This window comes from Gossypium hirsutum, chromosome D03 (genome assembly GCF_007990345.1).
Source record: "Gossypium hirsutum isolate 1008001.06 chromosome D03, Gossypium_hirsutum_v2.1, whole genome shotgun sequence".
In the NCBI taxonomy this organism is placed as follows: domain Eukaryota; kingdom Viridiplantae; phylum Streptophyta; class Magnoliopsida; order Malvales; family Malvaceae; genus Gossypium; species Gossypium hirsutum.
This window is the reverse complement of record NC_053439.1, coordinates 44,351,741-44,375,607: the sequence shown is the minus strand read 5'-3', so window position 1 is coordinate 44,375,607 and position 23,867 is coordinate 44,351,741. Positions and strand designations below refer to the sequence as shown.

The following is a 23,867-nucleotide window of genomic DNA, read 5'->3' as shown; positions in this document are numbered from 1 at the left end:
CAGAATTGAAATACTTATCCTGATACGAAGATCATAAAAGAACCTTAGCCTCTAGATCATCGAAGTAGGATACATTCAGATTAAAGAAAGGTTTCAGTATATATCACTTAAGGAAGAGGAAGAAGAAGAAAGATATGTTCTAATAGAATCAGTAGATTATCAACAATGGTTAAATGGCCAGTCAATAATAATCAACAAAAAATCAATGTCGATCAACGTCCGGCCAATGGTGAACATTATGATCGGTTGACACATTCTGATTAGCGTGACATACAACCGTTTTTTAACATAGTTAAAAAAAAAGAAGCTAAAAATGGGGTAACAGAAACAAAAGTGGGAAAACAGTAGAGTTTGAACTGAGCATTAAGTGAATGATATATGCTCCCGCTCCAGTACCGCTATTTCCCTCCGATTTTTTCTAGTTGTTAGAAAAGCGAAGAGGGATAATTTGTTCATTCATTAGTCCCTACACTTTACATCCACGTTAATGTTTTTGAAGTCTGACTGAAACTTACCTTTCGTTTGGCTTGCAAAGGAAAAGAAAGAAAATAAAAAATCGAAGCACCCTCTCAACTTCCAGTGTTTTTCTTTTTAACTTTTCTGAGTTCAGAGCAGCTATGGATTGCAGAAGCTCTATTTTTGTAGGCAATCAGTCAATTTCATTTTATCTAAATTATTTATCATTTATTGGAAGGTTAGCTCTTATCAAACTGCTGTTTTTGTTCTAGGAAATTGCTTCATTTACAACTCTAATGCGGACTTTAGGTGAAGAAATTGGATATTTAATCCCTTAAGTCTTTGGCAAAAAAAGCAGGCAGTTCTTATTCTCAACGGAAAACTGTGGGCACAAATCGACAAAACTAAAGCTTAGTTAATGTAACAATAATTATTCATAATATATAATTGTGAGTTGACCAGAGTAAGGTGAGTGCGTATCTTCGATTGCCGGCTTATCTTTTATTTCAATCCCCCTTTTTTGTGTGTGGTCATATTCAGGGATTTTGAATTTTAAGTAGTGGGTTTCGACCATTTTGGTCACTCCCAAAAGAGATAGCTGAGAAAATGAGGAGCTTGAGCTTCTTATCTATGGAATATCTTTTCCTATTAATGTCGATCTTATCGCAGTGTTTGAAATTTGGTTCAGGAACTGCAGCAGTGGTTCATGCTGGGAATGGCGATGGCGTCCAGCCATTGTCCAAGATTGCCATCCATAAAGCAGTCTATGCACTTCATGAAAATGCTTCTGTTAAAGCACACCCGCTTGTTCTTGGGACGAAGGTAAAATCTAGCTCGGTCTTTATAGTTTTACTTTCTGCTCTAAATGTTCTATTTCAAATTTTCAATCTAATACAAATTTAGCTCTTTGAAGTTTGAATCTGCTTTCATTAAGATTCAAGAGTAGCAAAGTTAACTTGTTACAAGAGATGTTGAGATCTATACTAAATGCACTGATTGATGAATGCCAATCTTCTCGACCCACTCTCCTTTCCCAAGTTCTATTTGGAATAGTTTGATTTTGAACCTAAGACCTCAATCAAAATCACAACTTCATTTTACCAACTGATTGCCACACCCTTACTAACTCAACTAATGCAAGAATTTCTGATGTTTTATGGGGTGATAGTTTTGCTATTCGGATTGTCTTATGTGTCTCACATGAGCATGTTCAATTCTTTTAAAAGTTTTTCCATGCATTATGTGAGTCTTTGGAGTGTCATATCCTTATTCACATGCCTGAATATGTGTGAGACATGAGTGTTCAACATGGGTACTTCAAGAAGAATGAAGAGTTGGAGCAACATAGGCAATAATTTTAGATTCATGGTTTGCTCAAAATCTGAAGCATGGTGTTCTAACTTCTAAGCAGCTGAGAATTGCTTATAACTTGGTTTGCTTTTAGGGGGGAGATTCTGATTGGGTAACTGTAGAAATTGAATGTCCGAAACCTTCTGAGGATGATTGGATTGCTGTCTTCTCTCCAGCAAATTTCAGGTAATTTTCAAACTTGTTCATCATATTCTTCTCTTTTAATAAATTCATATAAGAGATTTTCTTCTATTCATCTGCAAATTCTAGATTTGTAGACTAAAGGAATTCATTAATGGCAGCTCGTCTATCTGTCAACCAAGTGATGATATGGAACAGTTTCCTCATATATGTTCAGCCCCAATAAAGGTATGTATTATTGCTATGTAGCATTCTTTGTTCTTCAGCCTAATATTGAGACCATACACCTTAAACAATCTGTGGTTTCCAGTACAAATATGCCAATGATTCCGATGCTGATTACAAAAAGACTGGAAAATCTTCATTGAAGTTCCAATTGATCAATCAACGGGAAGATTTTTCGTTTGCATTATTTTCTGGCGGGTTATCCGATGTATGTCTTACGCATGTTAACTTCCTTGTGACTTGGCTTTAGCAGATTTCACCCGTTCTTTGACTGATCATTTCTTGCAGCCAAAACTGGTGGCTGTTTCAAATGTTATAAGTTTTGCTAACCCAAAGGCACCACTTTATCCACGGCTTTCACAAGGGAAATCTTGGAATGAAGTAAGTTTATTTCTTTCTGTCGATTTTCATGATTTTTGGAATTTGATATCAAGTCAAGGTAAAAACCAATCCATGTCCTACGGCCTGCACTGACTAATCATCTCTTTATCCATGTCTGACCTTGATTCCCTTACAAATTTATATAGATGACAGTGACTTGGACTAGTGGCTATAATGTTATCGAAGCTGTACCTTTCGTTGAGTGGGGTATGAAAGGAGAATCCCAAAGTCGATCTCCTGCAGGAACATTGACATTTCATCAAAATGATATGTGTGGTATAATACATCTTTCCTTGACTGTGGAAGTGAAAGATTTGTAAACTTATTGGTAGAATTCACATGGACATAGATCGAAACTATATAATATATAACGAAGTTTAAGTGAAGCTTATATTTAGTTTATATTCTTAGTTTGGAATGTTTCAAGTGGTATTCAGAATCTAACAACATTCTGATGATAAAATGCAGCTCCACCAGCCCGAACAGTTGGTTGGCGCGATCCTGGTTTCATTCATACAAGTTTCCTAAAGGATTTGTGGCCAAGCTCTGTGTATGCACCACAATTGACATCTTTTCTCAGAGAAATGATGAATGAGCAATGTGTTCCCAATACTGTGTTTATTTTTGCTTTTAGGTACACTTATAAGCTTGGCCATAAGTTGGTAGATGGTTCTTATGTCTGGAGCAAGAGCTACTCTTTCAAATCTTCACCATATCCAGGGCAGGATTCGTTACAGCGAGTTGTAATATTTGGAGATATGGGAAAGGTAATAAATCTGGCATGCCTTCTAGTAAGTAGGAAAACGAAGAACAATCAATTTACATTTTCTTACCAAAGCCTTGGTTTTATACAATCTTTCTTCTTGAAGTACCATGTTGACATCTGTATTCAAACACATATACAATCCTCCAAATATATGAACTTAGAAAAAAAAATTGAGCGTACCTGTACTGCATTTGTCCTGCAATATAGTAACAAAACCTCTATCCCCTGGGTACAAATGCTTCTCAACTAACCACATTCAACTTTCAATTGTTGCTTCCTAACCTCCCATTGTAATCAAAGAACTCTTTCAATGTATAAAACTCAAATATCATCATTTCAACTGTATTGCATGTTATTTGGCACTTAATTGCAGCATAGTGCATAAAATATGAAGAGATTTTATAATTGTTTTAACACGTTTCAGGCCGAACGAGATGGTTCAAACGAATACAGTAATTATCAGCCAGGATCACTTAACACCACGGATCAACTAATCAAGGACTTGAAAAACATTGACATAGTTTTTCATATAGGGGACATTACATATGCAAATGGGTATATCTCACAGTGGGACCAGTTCACATCACAGGTTGAGCGCATTGCATCAACTGTGCCATATATGATTGCAAGGTTTGCAATGCTCAATTAGCATGAACTCTTTGTAACACTTGAGAATTACTTTGCAGTTATTAGCAAAGTGCTTATATTGGATCCTAACTAAGATTACTTCTTTTCGTATAGCGGCAATCATGAACGCGATGCTCCCAACTCTGGGTCGTTCTACGACGGAAACGATTCTGGTGGTGAATGTGGTGTCATAGCTGAGACCATGTTTTATGTTCCTGCTGAGAACAGAGCTAAGTTTTGGTAAGTAATTTACCAGAAATACAATATAAATTGTTAATGGAAGCTAAGTTTGTACGCAACATCAAGATTCGAGACCATCTTTCGTGTATGCATGTTGTAGTCTCCTGAAAGGAATCTGTTTAAATCAGATTACCGGTTCTTTACAGGTATTCAACAGACTATGGCATGTTCCATTTCTGTATAGCTGACAGTGAACATGATTGGAGGGAAGGTTCTGAGCAGTACAAGTTCATCGAGAAGTGCCTAGCGTCGGCAGACCGGAGAAAGCAGCCCTGGTTAATATTTGTTGCTCATCGTGTTCTTGGTTATTCCTCAAGTTATTGGAAAGATGCCTCATTTGGAGAGCCCATGGGAAGGGAAAGCTTGCAAGGACTTTGGCAGAAGTACAAAGTCGACATTGCATTTTTTGGACATATCCATAACTATGAAAGAACTTGCCCGGTTTACCAGGTATGGCCAAAACCTATCATCATAGCATTTAATCAAAATATAAGTCTGAAAGTCACCCGATAGGGTCCAATAAGTTTGGCTAAGTTGGAATGTTGGAGTTCGAATCTGAGTCCAGATCCTTTATACCCGGCCTTCAGTCTCCTTCTGAGATTCAAAGTTCAAAGTTTTCAACCTTCTTACAGTTCTAATGTTTCTAAAAATGCAGGGGCAGTGCATGCATGTGGGAAAATCACACTATTCAGGTACTGTAAATGGAACGATTCACGTAGTGGTTGGTGGGGGAGGGAGCCATTTATCAGCGTTTGGTCCTACCCAGACTTCATGGAGTCTATACAAAGATTCAGATTTTGGTTTCGTGAAGTTGACCGCATACAATCACTCATCTCTCCTCTTTGAATACAAGAAAAGCAGTGATGGAAATGTGTATGATTCTTTCACCATTTCCAGGGACTACCGAGATGTCTTGGCCTGTGTTCATGATGGCTGCGAACCAACCACTTTGGGTTCTTGAAACCACCCACTCTAGAGGTGTATATGGATCCGATCGGGTCGGATGGTAACTTTGAATGTTTTTTTGCCTAAAGCTCGGTCCAGGTTAAGGCTAGGTCAGCCCTCTATCCCGGATGATGACTATAAACAATATATTCTCAAATTTATTAATACATCAAATCAATTTAATATACGTATGTAACTTTGGTTGTAATCAAATGTACACATAAATTTTCATTTTTTAGTTAATTACATACATTTAAATAAATAAACATCAATTTATTTTTTATATTAGATTATTAAATAAAATAAATAAATATGTCGATTTATTTTTAATTAAATTAATATAATTATTTGTGTATTTAATATGTAAATATAAAATAATAATATATTAATAATCATATTTTTTATTTGTGAAAATTAAATCAAATAAAAATTAAATATAAAAAAAATTAAAATTCATTATCCATATTGCATATTGAATTCAACCTAACATTGCATATTAAATTCATAACTTTATTTTATTTTTATGATATTTTTAATAATTTTAAATATAAAATAACAGATTTTACCTCTTGACACAATTTCATTAACGATAAAAAAATTTAATTGATTGAAATTTTGACATTCATAAACTCAATTGAGTAAAAAAATATAAAGACTTAATTAATTTTTTTTAAAAATTCAAAGATTTTAAAGACCCTTCAGCCAAAATAAAAAAAACCTATATTTAATCTTTCAAAAATTATTTAATAAATTTAGAACATTGGTACCCAAATAATGGACAAACTTACTTTAAAAATAAATATATAATGCAAACATACATAACAAGTAATGAATTGAAGTTTGATTGTGGAAAAAATTGAATTGCATAAGATTCCTTGGCTGTAAAAGTTGCATATAAATGCATGCATGAGTGACCAAAGCATAATCATTTACAAAATCGATGCTAATGGTGAAAAAGGGGAAAAACAAGTTATCAGTGCTCCATAGGACAGTTGTACCTGAGTTGATTTAACTTCCATAGTTTGCCTTCTGCAAAAATACCTTTTGTCCTTTTAAGCTTTCACCCAAGTTTGAAGCCTTCAATGGAGGAAGACTACCTGGTCTTGTGGGCTTTGGCCAATTTCTTCTTTCTTTTCTTTACGGCTTTTGGCACTTTTGTCTTTCGAGCCTCCCTCTTCTCCTCTTTGACTTTCTTTTTATTCTCTTTTCTAGCAGCTTTCTTGTCAACTTGTGCCGGACTGTCAGATAACGGACCCTTATCTTCTGAGCCACTCAAGTTCTCTTCATCCCCATCTGTTTCAGAACCAGATGGGGACTCAGCTTCAGACTCGCTCTCCTGAGAATTAGAATGGCCAGATGGATTTCCCATAGACCCTTCTACAGGTCTTGTGTTGGTATCCCCTTGCTGCTTCTCCACTGGTGAAGATTGATCTTTAGGGAGAGCCTCCTTTAGTCCTGTAATTGTCTTATAATATAAGTCTCCGGTGTCCTTGCCACTGGTTATCCGTATTACATCCTCCTCAACATTCTTGACATGATCCAATGTCTTGGGAATATAAGTCTGAAGAAAAGGAACAAAATAACCATGAAGTTAATATTCACCAAAATAATTTAGACAACCGGATCTTCTATCTTTTATTGCAAGTATGATGCATTCCCTTTCAGAATATAGATTTAACCCCTCAAAACCGAAATTTTCAATCTGTAATATAGCCCAGTTTGAGCAATATAATAACTTGATTTTTGATACATCCCGAAAGCAAATTAGAACATTTATCACTCCTTGGAGATGAACAAAATCTTGATATTGTAATGATTTAACTGCAAAAAGCAGATCATAAATTCTCAAAATATTCTGTATGCAAACAGGGAGCTTCTAGAGCCAGCATTAATAGCTGAAGACACTACAGAAAGTCTTTTGTGGACTTCAATGTCGAATGACATTAAAAGAATCTTAGCAGAAGATCTAAAAAAAGTTGGTAATAAACTGAAGCAGGAGGGCTGACATAAAGTCCTTTGTTAAGAAAAGAAGGAACTTAGATACGCTCCATAGAACAGTAGGCTTTATTATATTATCATTCAACAAACCTGAACAAACACAGAATCTGCAATTTCATCCTCCACAGACATGTCTCCTCTTGCTAAAATCTTCTGCTGCACCTGAAATAAGATCAGTGTAGAAGCGTGAAAATGGAGATCATTCTAAATTTATAGGAAAAGTATGAACTCAGATATAAAAGGCAAACCTCTTCCAAATAACTATCCACAGAGCCATCCGTGATAGTTGGATCCACTATGAAGTCGAATAACTCTCGAATTGTCATGACAGCTACACCATGTTTTCTAAAGAAATCCTGCACCAGGCAATGACTGATTAACTCTTACAGTCACCCTGTTACTCAATGTTACAATCTCACATCCAATAAATAGATATTAATCATACAAAAAGAAAAAGTGATAAACAAAAAATTTCTAAAGAGAGAAAATAAACTTACAGAAACATGAATACAATCTTCACGTAAGAAATCCAGGGCATGTGGGTGGTCAAGATCAACCGCTTGAGAGACGTCAATTATGTATAAGTGACCCTGTAAAGTCGAAAATTTTCAAATGAACTAAAGTTAACTTAGAGATCCCTTTTTCCTCTTTGCCTATAGTTTTTGCTAAGAAGATACCCAGAACAAAGCACAAAGAAAATTGTTTTCAGTTGCAAGGAATTGAACAAAGTTAGCCATCACCTCATAATATAGAATGTTATATTCACTGAGATCTCCATGCACTAGTTTGCATTTCTGGTATAATGTCCGCATTGCAACTATCATCTGGGGAAAATAGCCAAGAAGTCAGCATATAGAGAAAAGAAAGAAAACTACAGTAAAATAACTTATAAACTTTTGAGTAGCTCAAAATAATGTGACCGTAGCTTAACATAAGGACACACCTCCACATAACATTCACGCAACTTGTCTAAAGATAATGCCGCATCTTTAAGACGAGGCGCAGCCCAACCAGCTTTTCCTGTAACATAGTTTTAGCAGTTAGTACCCAAAACTCGTACAAAAGCATTAAAAAATGTAAAACCATTCTCTATGTCCTGATTATTGAAGAGAATTAAAGCAATAATAATTAAAAACTCACACTACCTATGAATTCCATGACCAGCACATGAAGTCTCAAAAGTAATGGAGTTGGGCATCTAATTCCTGCAGCCTTAAGCCTGCAACTCAAAACAAACATCTCCACTCATGAAAAAGCAAGCAAAATGATGCACACATAACTAGTCATGTATATCTGTTCACAGAATCAAAGGTAAACGGGAAATAATTAAAATTTTGTTTTACCTCATAAGATTCCTCATTTCTTTCTCAGCCCACGTCTTCACCATTTTTCTAGGATTGTGCTTACAATAACCATATCTGAACCGGTAATCACCTTGTACATATCGATCTCGATCCCTTGAGTTATTATCAGAAACCAATTGATTACAATTTTTAACATGCAAAAATTTTGGCATGAAAACACGGAATCTAATATTGTAGAAAAATAAAATACAACAGCAGATCTCACAAAGTGATATGCTACATCAAATATGGAATAGAAGACCACAAGTGCAAGATAACATCTATGATGAAATCAAGAACATTCATCCGAAAACAATACCATCAAATGGAAAGGAACAATTATACTTACATCCAGTGCCCTCATCTCACCAATTCTTCACTAATTCTTAACAGATTAAAAGGGGGAATGTTCTATAATGTTGGGACAAAATTGAAAAGGTTTGAAGTCTAATTATCTCATCAAAACACCACTTACTTGAAAACCAAAACAGAAGTTTTATATACTTTGATTGCTAGTTCCTGACCATCAGATTTTGTTGCATGATATACATTTGCCTGTTCAAAGAACAAACTAAATATCACGTGATTTCATCAAACAATGATTTTACAAACTGAAGCATGAAAAATTAACATCTAACAATAACATCACATTACATACTTCTTTTCCAGTTGAAATGCAGCCATTGATATCATGAAACACACCGCGGTTAAGCATTTTAAACAGAACCATACGAGTTCTTGGATCAATAGCCTGCAGAACAACTTCATGATGAGCTCAATCTTCCAAAACACTAGTAACTAATAAGAAAAAATCATCAAAATCTTCAGAGCAATCAATTACGTGTATTTCACCTGCTCAACAGTTGCACGATCAGCTTTCTCAGTAGTTTTAGTTTTACCAATGGCCATTTCACGAACACTTTCACGAATTGCAGTTGTAACCGTGTTCGACATTCCAACATTTATCCTCCCTTCCCACTCCTACACCATTCATTCAGTAATCCAATTGGAAGAAACAAAAAAAACAATAATAATAAGCTTAAATGATCGTGACAATGTATTTTTACCTCTAAAGGGGAAGCTCGAATATGATTAGAGAACTTCTGGTTACGGTTGGATAGAGGTTGAAGAGCGGACGAATTAGGCCTAGAGTGAACACCGCCGTGAGCGTTAGGCCGCCTCGACGCAAGCGTGAAAGAACTATCGATGGACTCGTCATCGACCTTGGAATCCAAATAATCCAATGCCTCGACGATTTCAGAATCGGATGACCACGACAAGTCTTCTTCCTCATCTTCATAATCCGCTGCATCGTTCGGTGCGGCTTCTGGTTTCTCTTCCAATTTAGACATCCCCGTCGATATAGCTTTTACACTTCCAGAGGAAACGGGAAGATTATTGGCGGCAATCGGTTACGGCTTAAAAACCCTAAAAATGGAGGAATGAATTCCCTCTTTACTTAAATGAGGTGACCGGCCCATGCGAAATCTTCGAGCGGGACTTTTCGGTTCGGCTTTTCTATCCAGACATTTAAAAAAAAAAACTTAAACAATCCCTCACAAAACAAATTGAACCAATTTAATCCTTAATAATTTTAAAATTAATTTCGGAGTTAATGTGTTTCCTTAATTGTACATAATTTTGATTGGTATAATAATAAATTTAGCCTTTAATATTTACATATTTTGTTATTTTGGCATTAATTCTAAAAAATTCAACAAATTTGACCTCAACATTTATACATTTACATAAAAATGAGATAAATTTGTTATATTAGGATCAAATTTTAAATACTTATTTCAAAAATCATTTATTTTTTAAAAATATTTGTTGACGTGAGAAACATTAGCATGATATGATATACACATACATGCCATGTATCTTCGTCCGATTGCTCCATCAGCCAAGTCAAAAAAACTTAATGGTCATACCTGGTCAATGTTAACGGAAGGCTTAATAGATTAATTTTTTCTTTTTAAGAGCTCAATTGATTAATTTTTCATCATTAAAGGCTTAGTTGAGTGCAAAATTTTTCACGAGGACTTAATTAATTTTTAAATTTGTTGTTGAGGGGCTTTTTTACTATTAAGCCATTAATAAATGATAAATTTATTGACACGTTTGTACGCAAAGTTACCAAAAATAAAACTTACTTAAAAAAACATAATTAGTAGGAACCACAAGTAGGGTTGAATCCAAAAAAATCTATAATAATTTTATTCCTTCAACTAAATCAAATAAAATAAAGAAAACTTCAAAAATTAAAATTAAGATTTGGAAAAAGCAAATAAAGCAATAATTAAAATTTTAGAAAAAATCAATGAGATAAAACTATAGTCAAAGTAAATTCACTTTTTGATTAAATGTTTGATTATTGATGCAAAGATAAATTTCAATGTTTTTTTAATAAATTAGTTATAGATACCAATTATCACTTAGTAACTTAATTTCTTCATACTTTCTTGATAATCAAGATAATTGTCATTAATTATTTCCCTTATTGACAAACAACCCTATAACAATCGTTTAGGAATTTAATTTATCAATATCCTTAAGAACGAAAGAGACTCAACTGTAACTAAGAAATGCATAATCAAGGTTTATTTGAGTTAGATCGCATACTCACAATATACAAATAATCATATAGTTGTCACAAATATTATAAATCAATCAATCGACTAATTATTTAATTGACAAAGTAATTATTTTAAACTATCAAATATTGATTGAATATTTAATAAACCTGAATAATTGTAATTAAATCAGAAGACATATAAACACCAAACAGCAAAGAAAGATTCAAAGCAATTTGATCTCACAAACTTGTATAATCAAATTCCAAATATTACTTCAACTAGAAAAAAAGAGTTTAACAAGCCATAAAGAAAATAAAATGCAAAATCAAATAAAGTTCAAAGCGAAGCTGTCTCCGTCTCCCCTAGTAGTGTATATTTATAGGGTAGAAATAATATAATGGAGAAAATACAAAATTGTTCTTGAATACATAAAGCAAATTTTTTCTAGGTTTTTTGGTAATTTTCGTGTCAAATTTTCATACTGGTTTTTGGGTGCCTTCTTAGCATTTTTGGGCTTGAGTCATACAATAACTTCAGCTAGATTTTTCAATTTCCTTCGAATAGTTATATTATGGGCCCAAACAAATGCCTATACCTCAAGTTATGGCCAAAATACTAAAATTGTACTATATTAAAAATCTAAATTATAAAAACTTGTCAAAAATAAAGTTTAAGTTCCTTTTTCTCAAATTATTCCCTACAACAATAAAAAAATATATAAGTATAAATAATGTAATGAAAAACATAAATAGAATAATTCAAGAAAAAAATCACAAATAACTTCTTAAAATATTATAATTTAATTTTCACCCACTAAAAAATTTTCTAAATTCGTCCTAACCCTAACAATGACATTTACCTTTGGCAATTCAATAAGCTAAAAAAAATAAATTTAATAATATTTGATTCTTTACACAATAATGCTATAAAAAAAAGTAATTAAAAAACGTCAAGAAATAACATAGGGTATATAAGCCCCTCTACTTTTTCAAAAAAGTCAATTAAGTTCCTATACTTTTTTCACTCAATTAAACTCTTGAACTTCAAAATTACAATTAATTAAGCCCTATAATTATTAAAGTTAACGATCAACCGTAAAAGGGTCATTGTTATTTTTTTAGAGTTGTTTTCGCCACATGATACTCTAGGATTGTACCACATGGCAAAATATGATGTTTTATACTTAAAATCATAAAAATATTTTAAAAAATAATAAAAAATTACAAATTACAAAAAACTATAAAAATATATAAAAGTGCAAAAATAATTAAAAATATTATAAAATATAAAAAAGTGTAAAAAATTATAAAATTACATGAATTATGAAAAAAGTAATTTAAAATTACAAAAATATTAAACTTTAATAAAATTTAAAAAATATTATTAAAAGCATAAAAATTATAAAACAAACTAAAAACATATGAATATATATATATAAACAATTTTTTTGCACACTAACCATCATTTATCCCTTGAAGTTATCTATTGTGTTCACATATTATTGTGAACCTCCTCAAAGCTTGCACCTTCATTGTCCATTGTTAGTGGTAGATTTTGAAATGCAAATTAAGGTAGAAAAATAGGTTAAGAACTCAAGTGACAACCGAGGTTGTATATAAAGATGTAAAATTTTTTTTTGCAATTTTATATCATTTTTTTGTATTTTTTATTATTTATTTGAGTTACTTTGAATAATTTGCAATAATTATTTGTAATTTTATATAATTTTCTAAAAAAATTATGATTATTTACAATTTTATATATTTTTAATAATTTTAATAATTTTCTATATTTGAAAATTTTCCATATTTTTAAAATTTTTATTTTTAATTCATATAATTTTTATAATCTTTATTTTAATAATTTTTTTTAAATTTTTTAGTCATTTATAATATTTTTTAATTTTTTTCACTTTTATATATTTTTGTAATTTTTAGGCTTATCAATAAAAAAATCCCTCAGTACAAAAAAAAAACTAATTAAGCCCTCAACAAAATTTAGCACCCAATTGATCCCTTAAAAGATGAAAAATTAATCAATCAAGTCCCTCCATTAGCGTAGACCAAAATTGACTGTTATGTTTCGTTGATTAGGCTGATAGAGCAATCGTACAACACATAGTAGTTATGTGTACATCATGCTGACGTGACATTTTATTACATCACCAAATATATTTTAAAAAATAAAAATCATAAAAAATATATTTTTTTAAAAATTATTTAAAAATCACATCTAGAATAAACTTGGACAAAAAACTCTCTAGATTCATTTAAACCTAAACAAATGCTTGTCCAAGTTCATCCTAATTGTGATTTTTTAAATAGTTACTATAAAATTACAAAATATTTATGTATAAATTATGGGAAACTTATTAAAATTAATATAAAAATAAGTTATAAAAACTTATTAAATTTAATAAAAAAAATTTAACAATTATTAAAAGCCACACCTAGAATGAACTTGGACAAGTGGTTGTCCGGATGCATTTGAATCCAGACAATTTGGTGTCCAAGTTCATTCCAAACTTGATTTTTAATAAAATTTAAATATTTTTTCATTTTAAAATAAATTTAATAATTTCTTATAATTATTAATAATTTTTTTACCAAAAAATTTTTAAAAAAATTTCTATAACTTTTTAATAATTATTTAAAAAATTACATCTAGGATGCACCTGGACAGATAGGTCTCCAGGTGCATTATTGATAGGGGCAATGAACAAATATTGTTTTGACACGATAGGATTTGGATTTGACTTAAGAAAAAGAAGATAAACAGATTTATGAAAACAAAGAAAACTAAAAGAACTAAAAGAACACATTTAAGAACAAATAATAAATATTCAAAACAATAAATAAAGAAACAAAAAATTAAAAGTGGAAGATGGATTGAATAAACCAAATATATGGATAGAAGATAGCTGTCCAACTGAACACTCTGAAATATAAGCATCAATAAATTCAATTAATGGCTCTAATTTGCCCAATAAAAAATAATCATTAGCAAATTGAATGATGAAGAATGAATTCCTACGACTCATTGAAGAAAATCGAGAAGAAAAATATCTTCTAAAAATCACAAGAAAGCAATCTTGCACGAAAGAAAATGACTCTCGGAGTTGAAAATTTTATTAATGAATGAAACTCCTAAACAAGAAACTTTCAAGTATGATGAAACTATAATTAATCTAAAAAATAAGTAGTTTTAGTAAAACTAAACTTTCATATTGACTAAAAAATATAAAACTTCTAACCAACTTTAAACACTTTAAAATATCTTAAATTTTGGAATAAATAAATAATAAAATAATAAAACCTAAAAAATAAAATATTGGACTCATATATAATAAAAATTAAGCCTAAAAATCAAACCCAAATTTAAACTCAAATTAAAGTCAAAAACTCATAATTTTTCGTAATAATTCCGTCCAACAATTCTGCTTGTGCAGTCTTCAATAAAATGATTATAACTTGAGCTCCTAGACTTGGAATCGAGTGATCCAAAGTGTGTTTCGAAGCTATGCAGACATCTCAACCCAGAAATGCTTGGATCCCATCCAAAACTTCATCCCAAGTCGATTGATATTCCAAAATTAAAAAGTGGCAGCTTTGTTGAATTAACTTTAATAATTTTCACCCTATCCATGCATGTATCAATCTTAGATGTGATTTTTAAATAAATTTTTTGAAATATTTTTTTAGTATTTTTTAATTTTTAAAAAATATTTGATGATGTAACATTTTGCCACATTAACATGATGTACACGTGATTGCCACATGCATCGTCTGATTGATCTATCAGCCATGTCAGTGAAACTTAAAGGTCAAACCTGGTAAACGATAATCGAGGGGCTTAATTGATTCATTTTTCATCCTTTAAGGGCTCAATTGGATGCTAAATTTTGTTGAGGGCTTAACTGGTTTTTTATTTTTAATATTTTTATAATTTATTTATAGTTTTTTAAGTATAAAGCATCATATTCTGCCACATAGCATAATCCTAACGTGCCATGTGGCAAAAACAATCGCCAAAATGGCAGCAATTGGCCTTTAACGATAAAATGATTTAATTGATTGTAATTTTGAAGTTTAGAAGCTCAATTGAGTGAAAAAAGTATAGGGGCTTAATTGATTTTTTGAAAATTATTAGGAGTGTATATATACTTTTTTTTGCCGATAGCAGTGACTAATCCCATTGCCATGAGTGTTCTCTAAATAGATAAACGGCTGACGATGAAATGTGCTCCATTCTCATGAGCGAAGATTAAACTCTTAACCACATGATTAAGGGATGAAGTAAATAATACACATAGTTACTTATATATTCCTTTAACCTAACATAAGCATAACAAAAAAGGGAAACAAAATATTAACGGACAAAAATTTAGATAAACATAAAATACTTCAATTAAGATCGGCAAAGCACACAAAAATACAAAATAAATGTAGGAATTGCCCACTCTTACCAAAAACCTGTACAGTTTTACACGGAATATGCAACAGTACCAAATAAGCAAGGCAAATGATGGAAACTGATGGAGCAACCAACTGGAGGGAGCCTACTTAACCATTACTCGTACCAAAACAGTTGAAAGATATAAAGACAAAACCAATCAAACAATGGCAAATCCGTGTTTATTTATGCAAAAATGATGTAAACACCAAATCTTAATGATTCTTTTTTTATACGGATAGTAGCTTTAATTGCTAAAACTCAACGTGGCAACCACAGCAATTAGGTGACTTGCTGACAGCTGAGAATAAAACTTCAAAATAAAACCAAAAATCATTTTTTCTTCCTCGCGCAGTATGATTTGAAGATTGATAACATAATAACAACCCCACAATTACTTTGCAAGCAGGATGTTATATAGTGCCCGTCAAGTGCTAAAAAGGGAAAAAAAGCTAAGGAAGAAAATGCCACCCTAAGTATCTCAATCCCCTGCCCCTCAAATCACTCCTTCGGTTCAGTTTTCTAGTACTGCAGCCTCAAACAGCCCCCAATTTGGCAGAGCAGCTAGAATGATGAAGTTCCCTGGAAAGAAACTACTCCCTCTGCTTGTTTTCATCCTTGCATGCCTTTCTATACTCAGACTTGTTAAAATTGCCATCAATACTTCACATTCTTCATCTCCAGCTGCTGCTTTCTCGTCGTCTGTGGAACAGAAAGTTCCATCAAATGCAGCAGGGGTACACATAGGTTCACATAAAACCTCCCTCAATGCAACTCTTCTAGCCCCCAAGGAGTTCATGTTTCTTTCCGATCTCATTAGGCGTAAAGCACCTTGTAACCTTCTTTTTTTTGGTCTTCAACCCCAATACCTCAACCTCTCATCAATTAATGCAGGTGGCATCACTATTTTTCTGGAGGATGACCCTTACAAGATAAGTGAAATCAATGCTGATTCTAATGGGACTCATATTTATGAGGTTGAGTACAAGGTACCAGCTAAGAAGGCATACGAACTGCTCAAGCATGCAAGGGAAAGTCCTGCTTGTGCTCCTGCCACTAGTTTGCTCCAACAATCAACTTGCAAATTGGCATTGAGAAGTTTACCAAAACAAGTGTATCAGCTTAAATGGGATGTGGTGGTGGTAGACGGACCAATTGGGGACGCACCAGAAGCACCAGGCAGGATGTCCACAATCTACACTGCAAGCATGTTAGCCAGAGCTGGGACGACGACTCATGTTCTCGTACACGACGTTCATCGGACGATTGAAAAATGGTTTTCTTGGGAATTCCTGTGTGAAGAGAACTTGGTTTCTTCTAAAGGAAAGTTCTGGAACTTTAGCATCTCCAATCACTCAAATTCTACAAGGTTTTGCTCTTCTGATACGGTTCGGATAGTGAACTAGCCTTCCTTTTCTGCAGCAACAGAACAATCAGTAGCATCATTGCTACGGGTTGGGCATCCTAAAATTTGGGAACAAGATAACATCACATTGTGCATTATAAAACATATATTTGGTCAGATATTATATATAAATAACATATTTATCCCCTACTTAGTTATTGCTGGAATTCAGGCTCGAACGGGCATGATATATTAACCTTCAGCATTATGAGGGTGCAAATACCTGAATTAGATATTTCTTTCATGTGTCATGCGTGTAAATGAACACTACATGCTCCAGGTCAGTCAAAATGGGAGAATGTGACTGCCTTGTTGCATAGTCTGCTCGTATCAGTGTAAATTTAGAAGCAATAGATGCACTTAGTGGGTACTAAAAGCTATTTTCACTATCTTGTATGCCCTGAAATATCATGGTAGATTGAAAAACACAAGGGAATAAGACTTGTGCATTTTTATTTTCCAAATTGAGGGGCAGAAATGAAATAACATAATCACAAATTAAACTACCCTGTAAAAGAGTATTGGAAAAGGAGAAAGCAGAGAAAACTCTCACAATTCTTACTTAACTCTAAAACCTGCCACTCAAACAGCAAAAGAAAATACAAAAAATTCAATTAATTTGAAGTCCTATCAATCTCAAACTGATACAGAAAACCATTTTTCTACAAAAGAAAAGATGCATGCTAAGCCCTGTGAAATTTAAGGAATCTTTCTTAGTTGAACATGTACCCCAAAAGCAGTTAATGGCAATAGCAACTATCGCCTATGCAACTTATCTCCAAACCAAAATCTTGAGAATCCAACTGCAGGTTGAACTACGAATCACACATACCAACTAGACCTGTCCATGGGCCGGGCGGCCCGGCCTGGCCCGACGGCCCGCCCAAAATATGAGAGGATTTGAGTAAAAATATAGGTCCGAAATATGGGCTTGGGCAAAAATTTAGGCCTGTTTAAAAATGGGCCGAGCCTCGGGCAAGAAATATATATTTTTTATTTTTAAAATATAATAGTTTTTTATTTTAAGTTTATTTACTTTCATTTCCTTGACTAGTGTTACAAAATAATAATAATAAAACATCAAGTTTGTTTTACTAATCAAATGTTAGATTTTATTACAACAATTAATACAATTAAAACAATTAATAATTTGATAAGTTTACTAATCAAATGTTAGATTTTATTACAACAATTAATACAATTAATAATTTGATAAATTTACTAATCAAATGTTAGATTTTATTACAACAATTAATACAATTAACAATTAATAATTTGATAATTTTACTAACAATTAATTTTAATAACAATTAGTTTTAATTTTATTAAAAAATAATTTTAATTTTAATTAAAAACGGGCCGGGCCAGGCCGGGCTCGGGCCCTATATTTTTTCTCTGGGCCGGGCCTGGGCAAAATCTCAGGCCCATATTTCGGGCCGGGCTCGGGCCTAATAAACGGGTTGAAGCCCGACCCGGCCCATGGACAGGTCTAATACCAACACAGCCATACAATGACGCCATAATTCTTAAAAAATAAGAAATGGGTATTTTTTTTTAAAATAATATGTATTTTTCATGTTAAAATACTTCATTTATTTACAACCATATTATTAAAAAAATAGTAACATTTGATAATCCAATTTAATCTTAATTAATTAAAATGTTTGAAGCTAAAATTTCAATAAATTAAATGTTATTTGTAATAGTTTCAATAAATTTTGGTTATTAAATAATTTTTTTCAAAAAATTAAGTGGTTAAAACTATAATTTATTTTTAGGTAAATTATAAAAATAGTAATCCAATTATTTGTTTGTTTCTATTTTGGTCACTTTTGTTTAAAAGTTTCTATTTTAGTCATTAATATTATTTACATTTAATATTTTGGTCACTCCTCCCTTAAATCACTAACAGTATCATCCAATGTTTTCAAATTCTATCAGTTTAGTCCTAATTCTAAAAAAATTCAACAAATTTAGCCCCAAACTTTACAATTTTTTTCAATTTAGTTTTACTTCTTAAAAATTGAAAAATAATACATAATAAAACTTTAAAAATTAAAAAAGATATACATTTAAAAGTTCATTTTTTCAATAAAAGTACATAAAATTTTATAAAAATATATGCAAATACATGAAGTTTATTTATTAAAATAATACTTTTATAAATAATTTTTTAAAAACCCACAAACAAAACTTAAACCAGGTTCAAACTTTTCCTTTTTTTAGTTTATTTTAAAAATAATAAATTTTATTATACGTCCGACCTTGCTCCTTGGTCTTCATCAAATTTGTCGAGCGTTGAGTACTACCTTCACCCACAACCACCAATATCAATAACCTTAATCTGAACTCCTCATTTTCACATCCTTCATCATCATGCGATCAAACTAGGATTTAGTTGTGTAGCTACTGGCATGGCCTTTCACCTACTAGATCTCCAAGACCTATCCCCACCTATATATTCCTAATCAAATCATGCTCAACCTTAAGCATAACCTCAAATGCAACAAACATTCTAGACAACAACAAACATGGTTTCTCACCCTTTTCAACTTTTGGTTATAGTTTTTTACTTAACCTGAACATGGTGGTAGTTAATGTTGAAAAAAAAGTTGAATTTGCGTAAGTCTTCATGATTTTTTCCCTTAAATTGTTTTATTTATAAGATTATAATTTTATTTATAAAATTATCATTTAATAACTAAATTTATGTTAGAACATGAGAAAAATATATATTCATTTATTTATAAATATTTGACCAAAAAATTAAAAAGTCATTAAAAATAATTCAAAAATCAATAGTGCCCTAGTTGAAAAGTACAATAAACTAGGCCCTCCAAATTATCATTTCCGTTAAGGCCCTTGATGGCCCATTAAATGCTGATGTGACAGGTGATATGACGTTTAACATGAAAATTTTGATGACATTGTGGTTAACGTGGAGGGCTTAATTGATTTTTTAATTATTTTACAAATTTTTAATTAATTTTTTAAATTATTTTAAAATTTTTATAATTTTGAAAAGTATGGAGAGTCTATAAAAAAATAAAAACTATTAAATATTATAAAATATTATTGATATGTTATTAAAAATGAAAATATTAAATATATATTATAAACTTCTTTAGAAATGAGAGAAAATTATGTAAAAATAATTAAAATGATAAAAAATCTACAATTATAAAATCTTATTGAAAGTTTAAAAAGTTGTAAAATTAATATGTATATATATATGCAAGAAAATTATAATTTTTTTATGTTGAAGGTTTGAATTAGATTTTAATGGGGAGTTTGAAGTGTGATGGTAATGAGACTTGAACGACTTGTCGAGTAAAAGGTCCAAGAAATAATGGATTTAGTGTTTGGTGGTTTAAAGTGAGTGATGGGTAATAATTTTGGTTGAGGAAAGGTGATCAATGCACATTGATAAAGATGATTTACGATATGATGTAGGGTAGCATGTGGAAAAAAGATGAGTAGTAATTTTTATTAAAAAATTTTAAAAATTATTAGAAAATACTAAAATATTACAATTTTCTTAGAAAAATTATAAAATAAATATATGAGTTATTAGAAATTATTAAATGCCCTTTTTATAATTTTTAAAAATTTTATATAATCCCTAAAAATCAATTAAGACCTCTTAAAATAATTTTAAAAATCAATTAAGTCCTTATAAAATAATAAAAAATTAATTAATCCCTCTATGTCAGCCATCACATCATCAAAAATTTCATGTTAGATGAAAATAACAATTCGGAGGACCCAATTGATTGTTGTTCTTGAATTAAGGGTTCAATTGATGACACTTTTCAATTAGGGCCCAATTGATTTTCAAATTATTTTAGAAGGGTCTTCGAATTATTTTATAAGGGTCGGTTTAGTACTTTAGCTTAAATATTTTTATATTTTTATGTATTTTTTTATTATAAAATCTTATGTATTTTAATCGAAAAATGAAATTTTAAATAATTTTTTAAAGTTATTTTAAGTTTTTTTTTAAAGAATCAAAACTAAACAGACAGAAGATGTAAAGTTGAAGGTTAAATTTATTGAATTTTTTTTACATTTAGGATTAAATTGATAGAATCTATAAACATTGGAGGACTAAATTTATTATTATGCTAATAAAAAGGCTGCTATTAGTGGTTTACCCTAAAATATTAAATTTAGATAACATTAATAATTGCTATTTCAATAGTTTACCCTTTATTTTCTTGTAGTTTAAAAATTGCAATAGCAAGTGGACAAAACCATGCATGTGTTATCTAATATGTGTCATGACACTGTCACACCATCCAAACCTCTAATGTTTGGGTAATTAATTTTTCTTTTTCGTGTTTGTCTTTAATGTTAATTCCCAAAGTGATATTTTCAATAGTTGAGCGGTGAAAACCATATTTACTGAATAACATAATAGTAACTAATAAAGTTATAGTAAAAATATTAAAATTGTACATGATAAATATTTGAGAATATAAATGATTTCTTTTTTGGTAAATGTAGATAAAATAATAAGAATTAAACTGACACTATGAAGTCATGTAAATTTTTATGTAGAATCCGAAGAATTGTTGAGAAAATATAAATACCCGGTTCTAAATTTATTGATTACATACCATAATTTTTATAATACCAAAGTATAGCTATACTTTAATGTTTGTGATGTAATATGTTAAATCGCTTTCGGATTGAAAATTTTATTAATATGTTAGCTCGTAAATATTTTTAATTTATGTTTTTTAGATGATGTTAAAATATTTAAAAAAAAAAAATTAGTAAAGGAGTTATATATTATCTTTATGATATATATTATAATTTATAATTTAAAAAATAATTAGTAAATTTTATGTTTTTAAATTTATTACGTCAAATTAGTTAATAAAATTTTATTATAATATTCATATTCTAAATAATTCACATGTAAATGCATATAATAAAATTTAAAATAAAGAGAGATTATATATTTATTTAAAATCTATATAAGATATTAATGTAAATGACAAGAAAAAGTTAAAAAAAATTTACATTCACAAGTGTCACTTAACATCAATTTTGCAAATTAACTCACAAGTATAAATACCATTAAACTGCAAACCTTTTTAAAATAAAATTTTATAATTAGAAATTGAGAGCAACAAGAAGAAGAAGTAAAGTAGATAAATAATTGTAAAATGGTAATGCATATAAGTAGTACTAATAGCAAACCATTGATAAAATAGTACTATATGAGTTATGGCAAAAAGGTAAAATTAACACGTGATTACTCAATTATTTGAGTTGTTTGATTTAAGCATAATTGTAAAAATCACCCTTAAAGTTTCTAGGTTTTTCAATTGAGCCCTCAATACTTTTTTGGTCATTCTCATCCACAACTTAGCAAAAATTTTCAAATAATGTCAAATTTGACGAAAACTATCGGTCAACATTTTTGTGCCATATGGTATGACACCTCAATGGCTGACGTCACGCCACTCAGCCATTGAGATGTCATGTTGATCATTAGTTGATTGACAATTTTCGTCAAATTTAGCATAATTTAAAAATTTTCACAACGTTATAGATGAAAATGACAAAAAAAAAATTGAGGGCTCAACTGAAAAACCTAGAAACGTTAAGGATGATTTTTTTAGAATTTTACCATTGATATAACCATCAAACTATCATGACAATGTAACAATATTTATAAAATGTTATATGGTATATTCACATGTTTCTTGGTAATATTTAAATGATATAATGAGTTTATATAAAAAAAAAAGAAGAAGAAGAAAATAATATTTTTAAAAAATAAACTATATTTTTGAAAGCCTTTATTTAGCATTTGTATAATCACTTTAACTTTGAAAAACATTGCAACTTAATGAATAGCATTGGTATAATAATTAATATTTTGGTTTGGCATTATGAAATATATAAAATATACTTCAAGTAATAAATTTTAATAGTTTGGTAGAAAATTTTAAATTTATAAGACATAAAGTTAAAATATATTTGTAAAATTTTGAATGTTTATTTTAATTTCATCTCAACATAGTTTAATATAGTACAACTAATATAGAATTGTTGTCACTTAAATCGCTATAATAGTCATATCCACAACCAAATATTAGTAAAATAAAATATTACAAACTGATGAAATTAGGAATTTCTAACTAAAATATAAATTTTCGAAAGGTTAAGTGGTAAAAATTATAGTTTTTATTTTTACTTAAAAATTATAAAAGTGCGCCATGTGTTTCACATTGTTATGTTACCTAATCGTTGGCATCTAACTGCTGGGTCACCAATATTTTTACTGCCATTAACATTGATGTCTAAATTGATAATTTTAATTCTAACTTCTCAAATAATTTAATGATAAATCATTTTAACCCTCTAATTTATGGTATAATTATAAAATTGTAATATATGATTAATAATATAATTGTTAATTAACATTGACATTATTACCAGTGTAGGAGGATGTGGGTTCAGGTGTACTGCAGCATATTATCCTCCTATTTAAGGGTTGGGGAGGAGTTATGGATAGTTCTAGACATTATATCAAAAAGAACATATATCATGAAAACCTAAGATAAGATTAATGTTAGAAAAAAATTATTAATAATATAATAAAATGCTGATGAACAGTAATAAATGTTTAATAAGATAATAGTAACCAACAACTTTTACTAATAGCATAAGAATCAATTATTGATTACATACCATATTTTTGTAATACCAAAATTTAAATTATACTTTAAGTTCTGCAATATAATATCCATTGAGTTAATTCCCGGCCCCCTAAATTGGAAAATTGTTATTTAAGTTATTAATTTTTTTAAAATTTTAAATTAGTGAAGGTAAAATTTTACTTTGGCCCTCTAAAATTATAAAAATTTGATTTAACCCTTTAAAAATTATAAAGATATAGACTATAAAAAATTAAAATTTCATTCGCCCCTTAAACAATTGTTCTG

The 23,867-nt window shown here is 30.4% G+C and overlaps 3 protein-coding genes across 6 annotated transcripts; 2 read left to right on the top strand and 1 right to left on the bottom strand.

Annotated features, from left to right (window-relative positions):
- Window positions 1-348: 348 nt before the first annotated feature.
- On the top strand, window positions 349-5,412 carry LOC107950184 (probable inactive purple acid phosphatase 27). 4 transcript variants are annotated; one of them, XM_041090219.1, is made up of 13 exons: window positions 349-641; window positions 729-924; window positions 1,145-1,278; window positions 1,901-1,992; window positions 2,109-2,175; window positions 2,258-2,380; window positions 2,461-2,553; window positions 2,700-2,829; window positions 3,022-3,320; window positions 3,744-3,949; window positions 4,061-4,186; window positions 4,333-4,636; window positions 4,842-5,412. In XM_041090219.1, exons 5-13 carry the CDS (start codon window positions 2,137-2,139, stop codon window positions 5,145-5,147), a joined length of 1,626 nt encoding a protein of 541 aa, XP_040946153.1. In that variant the 5' UTR covers window positions 349-641; window positions 729-924; window positions 1,145-1,278; window positions 1,901-1,992; window positions 2,109-2,136; the 3' UTR covers window positions 5,148-5,412. The 4 variants fall into 4 exon arrangements, with proteins under 4 accessions (XP_040946153.1, XP_040946152.1, XP_040946151.1 ...); XM_041090218.1 differs by having other exon boundaries at window positions 729-1,278; window positions 3,022-3,103; window positions 3,188-3,320; XM_041090217.1 differs by having other exon boundaries at window positions 729-1,278.
- A 538-nt stretch (window positions 5,413-5,950) lies between these two features.
- Window positions 5,951-10,022, bottom strand: LOC107950183 (serine/threonine-protein kinase rio1). The gene is made up of 12 exons (XM_016884976.2): window positions 9,540-10,022; window positions 9,325-9,453; window positions 9,131-9,223; window positions 8,948-9,027; window positions 8,473-8,586; window positions 8,275-8,348; window positions 8,073-8,149; window positions 7,870-7,953; window positions 7,627-7,719; window positions 7,378-7,485; window positions 7,220-7,291; window positions 5,951-6,692 (listed from the first exon to the last, which is right to left on the bottom strand). Exons 1-12 carry the CDS (start codon window positions 9,822-9,824, stop codon window positions 6,225-6,227), a joined length of 1,677 nt encoding a protein of 558 aa, XP_016740465.1. The 5' UTR covers window positions 9,825-10,022; the 3' UTR covers window positions 5,951-6,224.
- Window positions 10,023-16,072: 6,050 nt separating this feature from the next.
- Window positions 16,073-16,906, top strand: LOC107949945 (protein IRREGULAR XYLEM 15). Its single transcript, XM_016884702.1, has one exon. The coding sequence runs from the start codon at window positions 16,073-16,075 to the stop codon at window positions 16,904-16,906; it is 834 nt and encodes a 277-aa protein (XP_016740191.1).
- The last annotated feature ends 6,961 nt before the right edge of the window (window positions 16,907-23,867 follow it).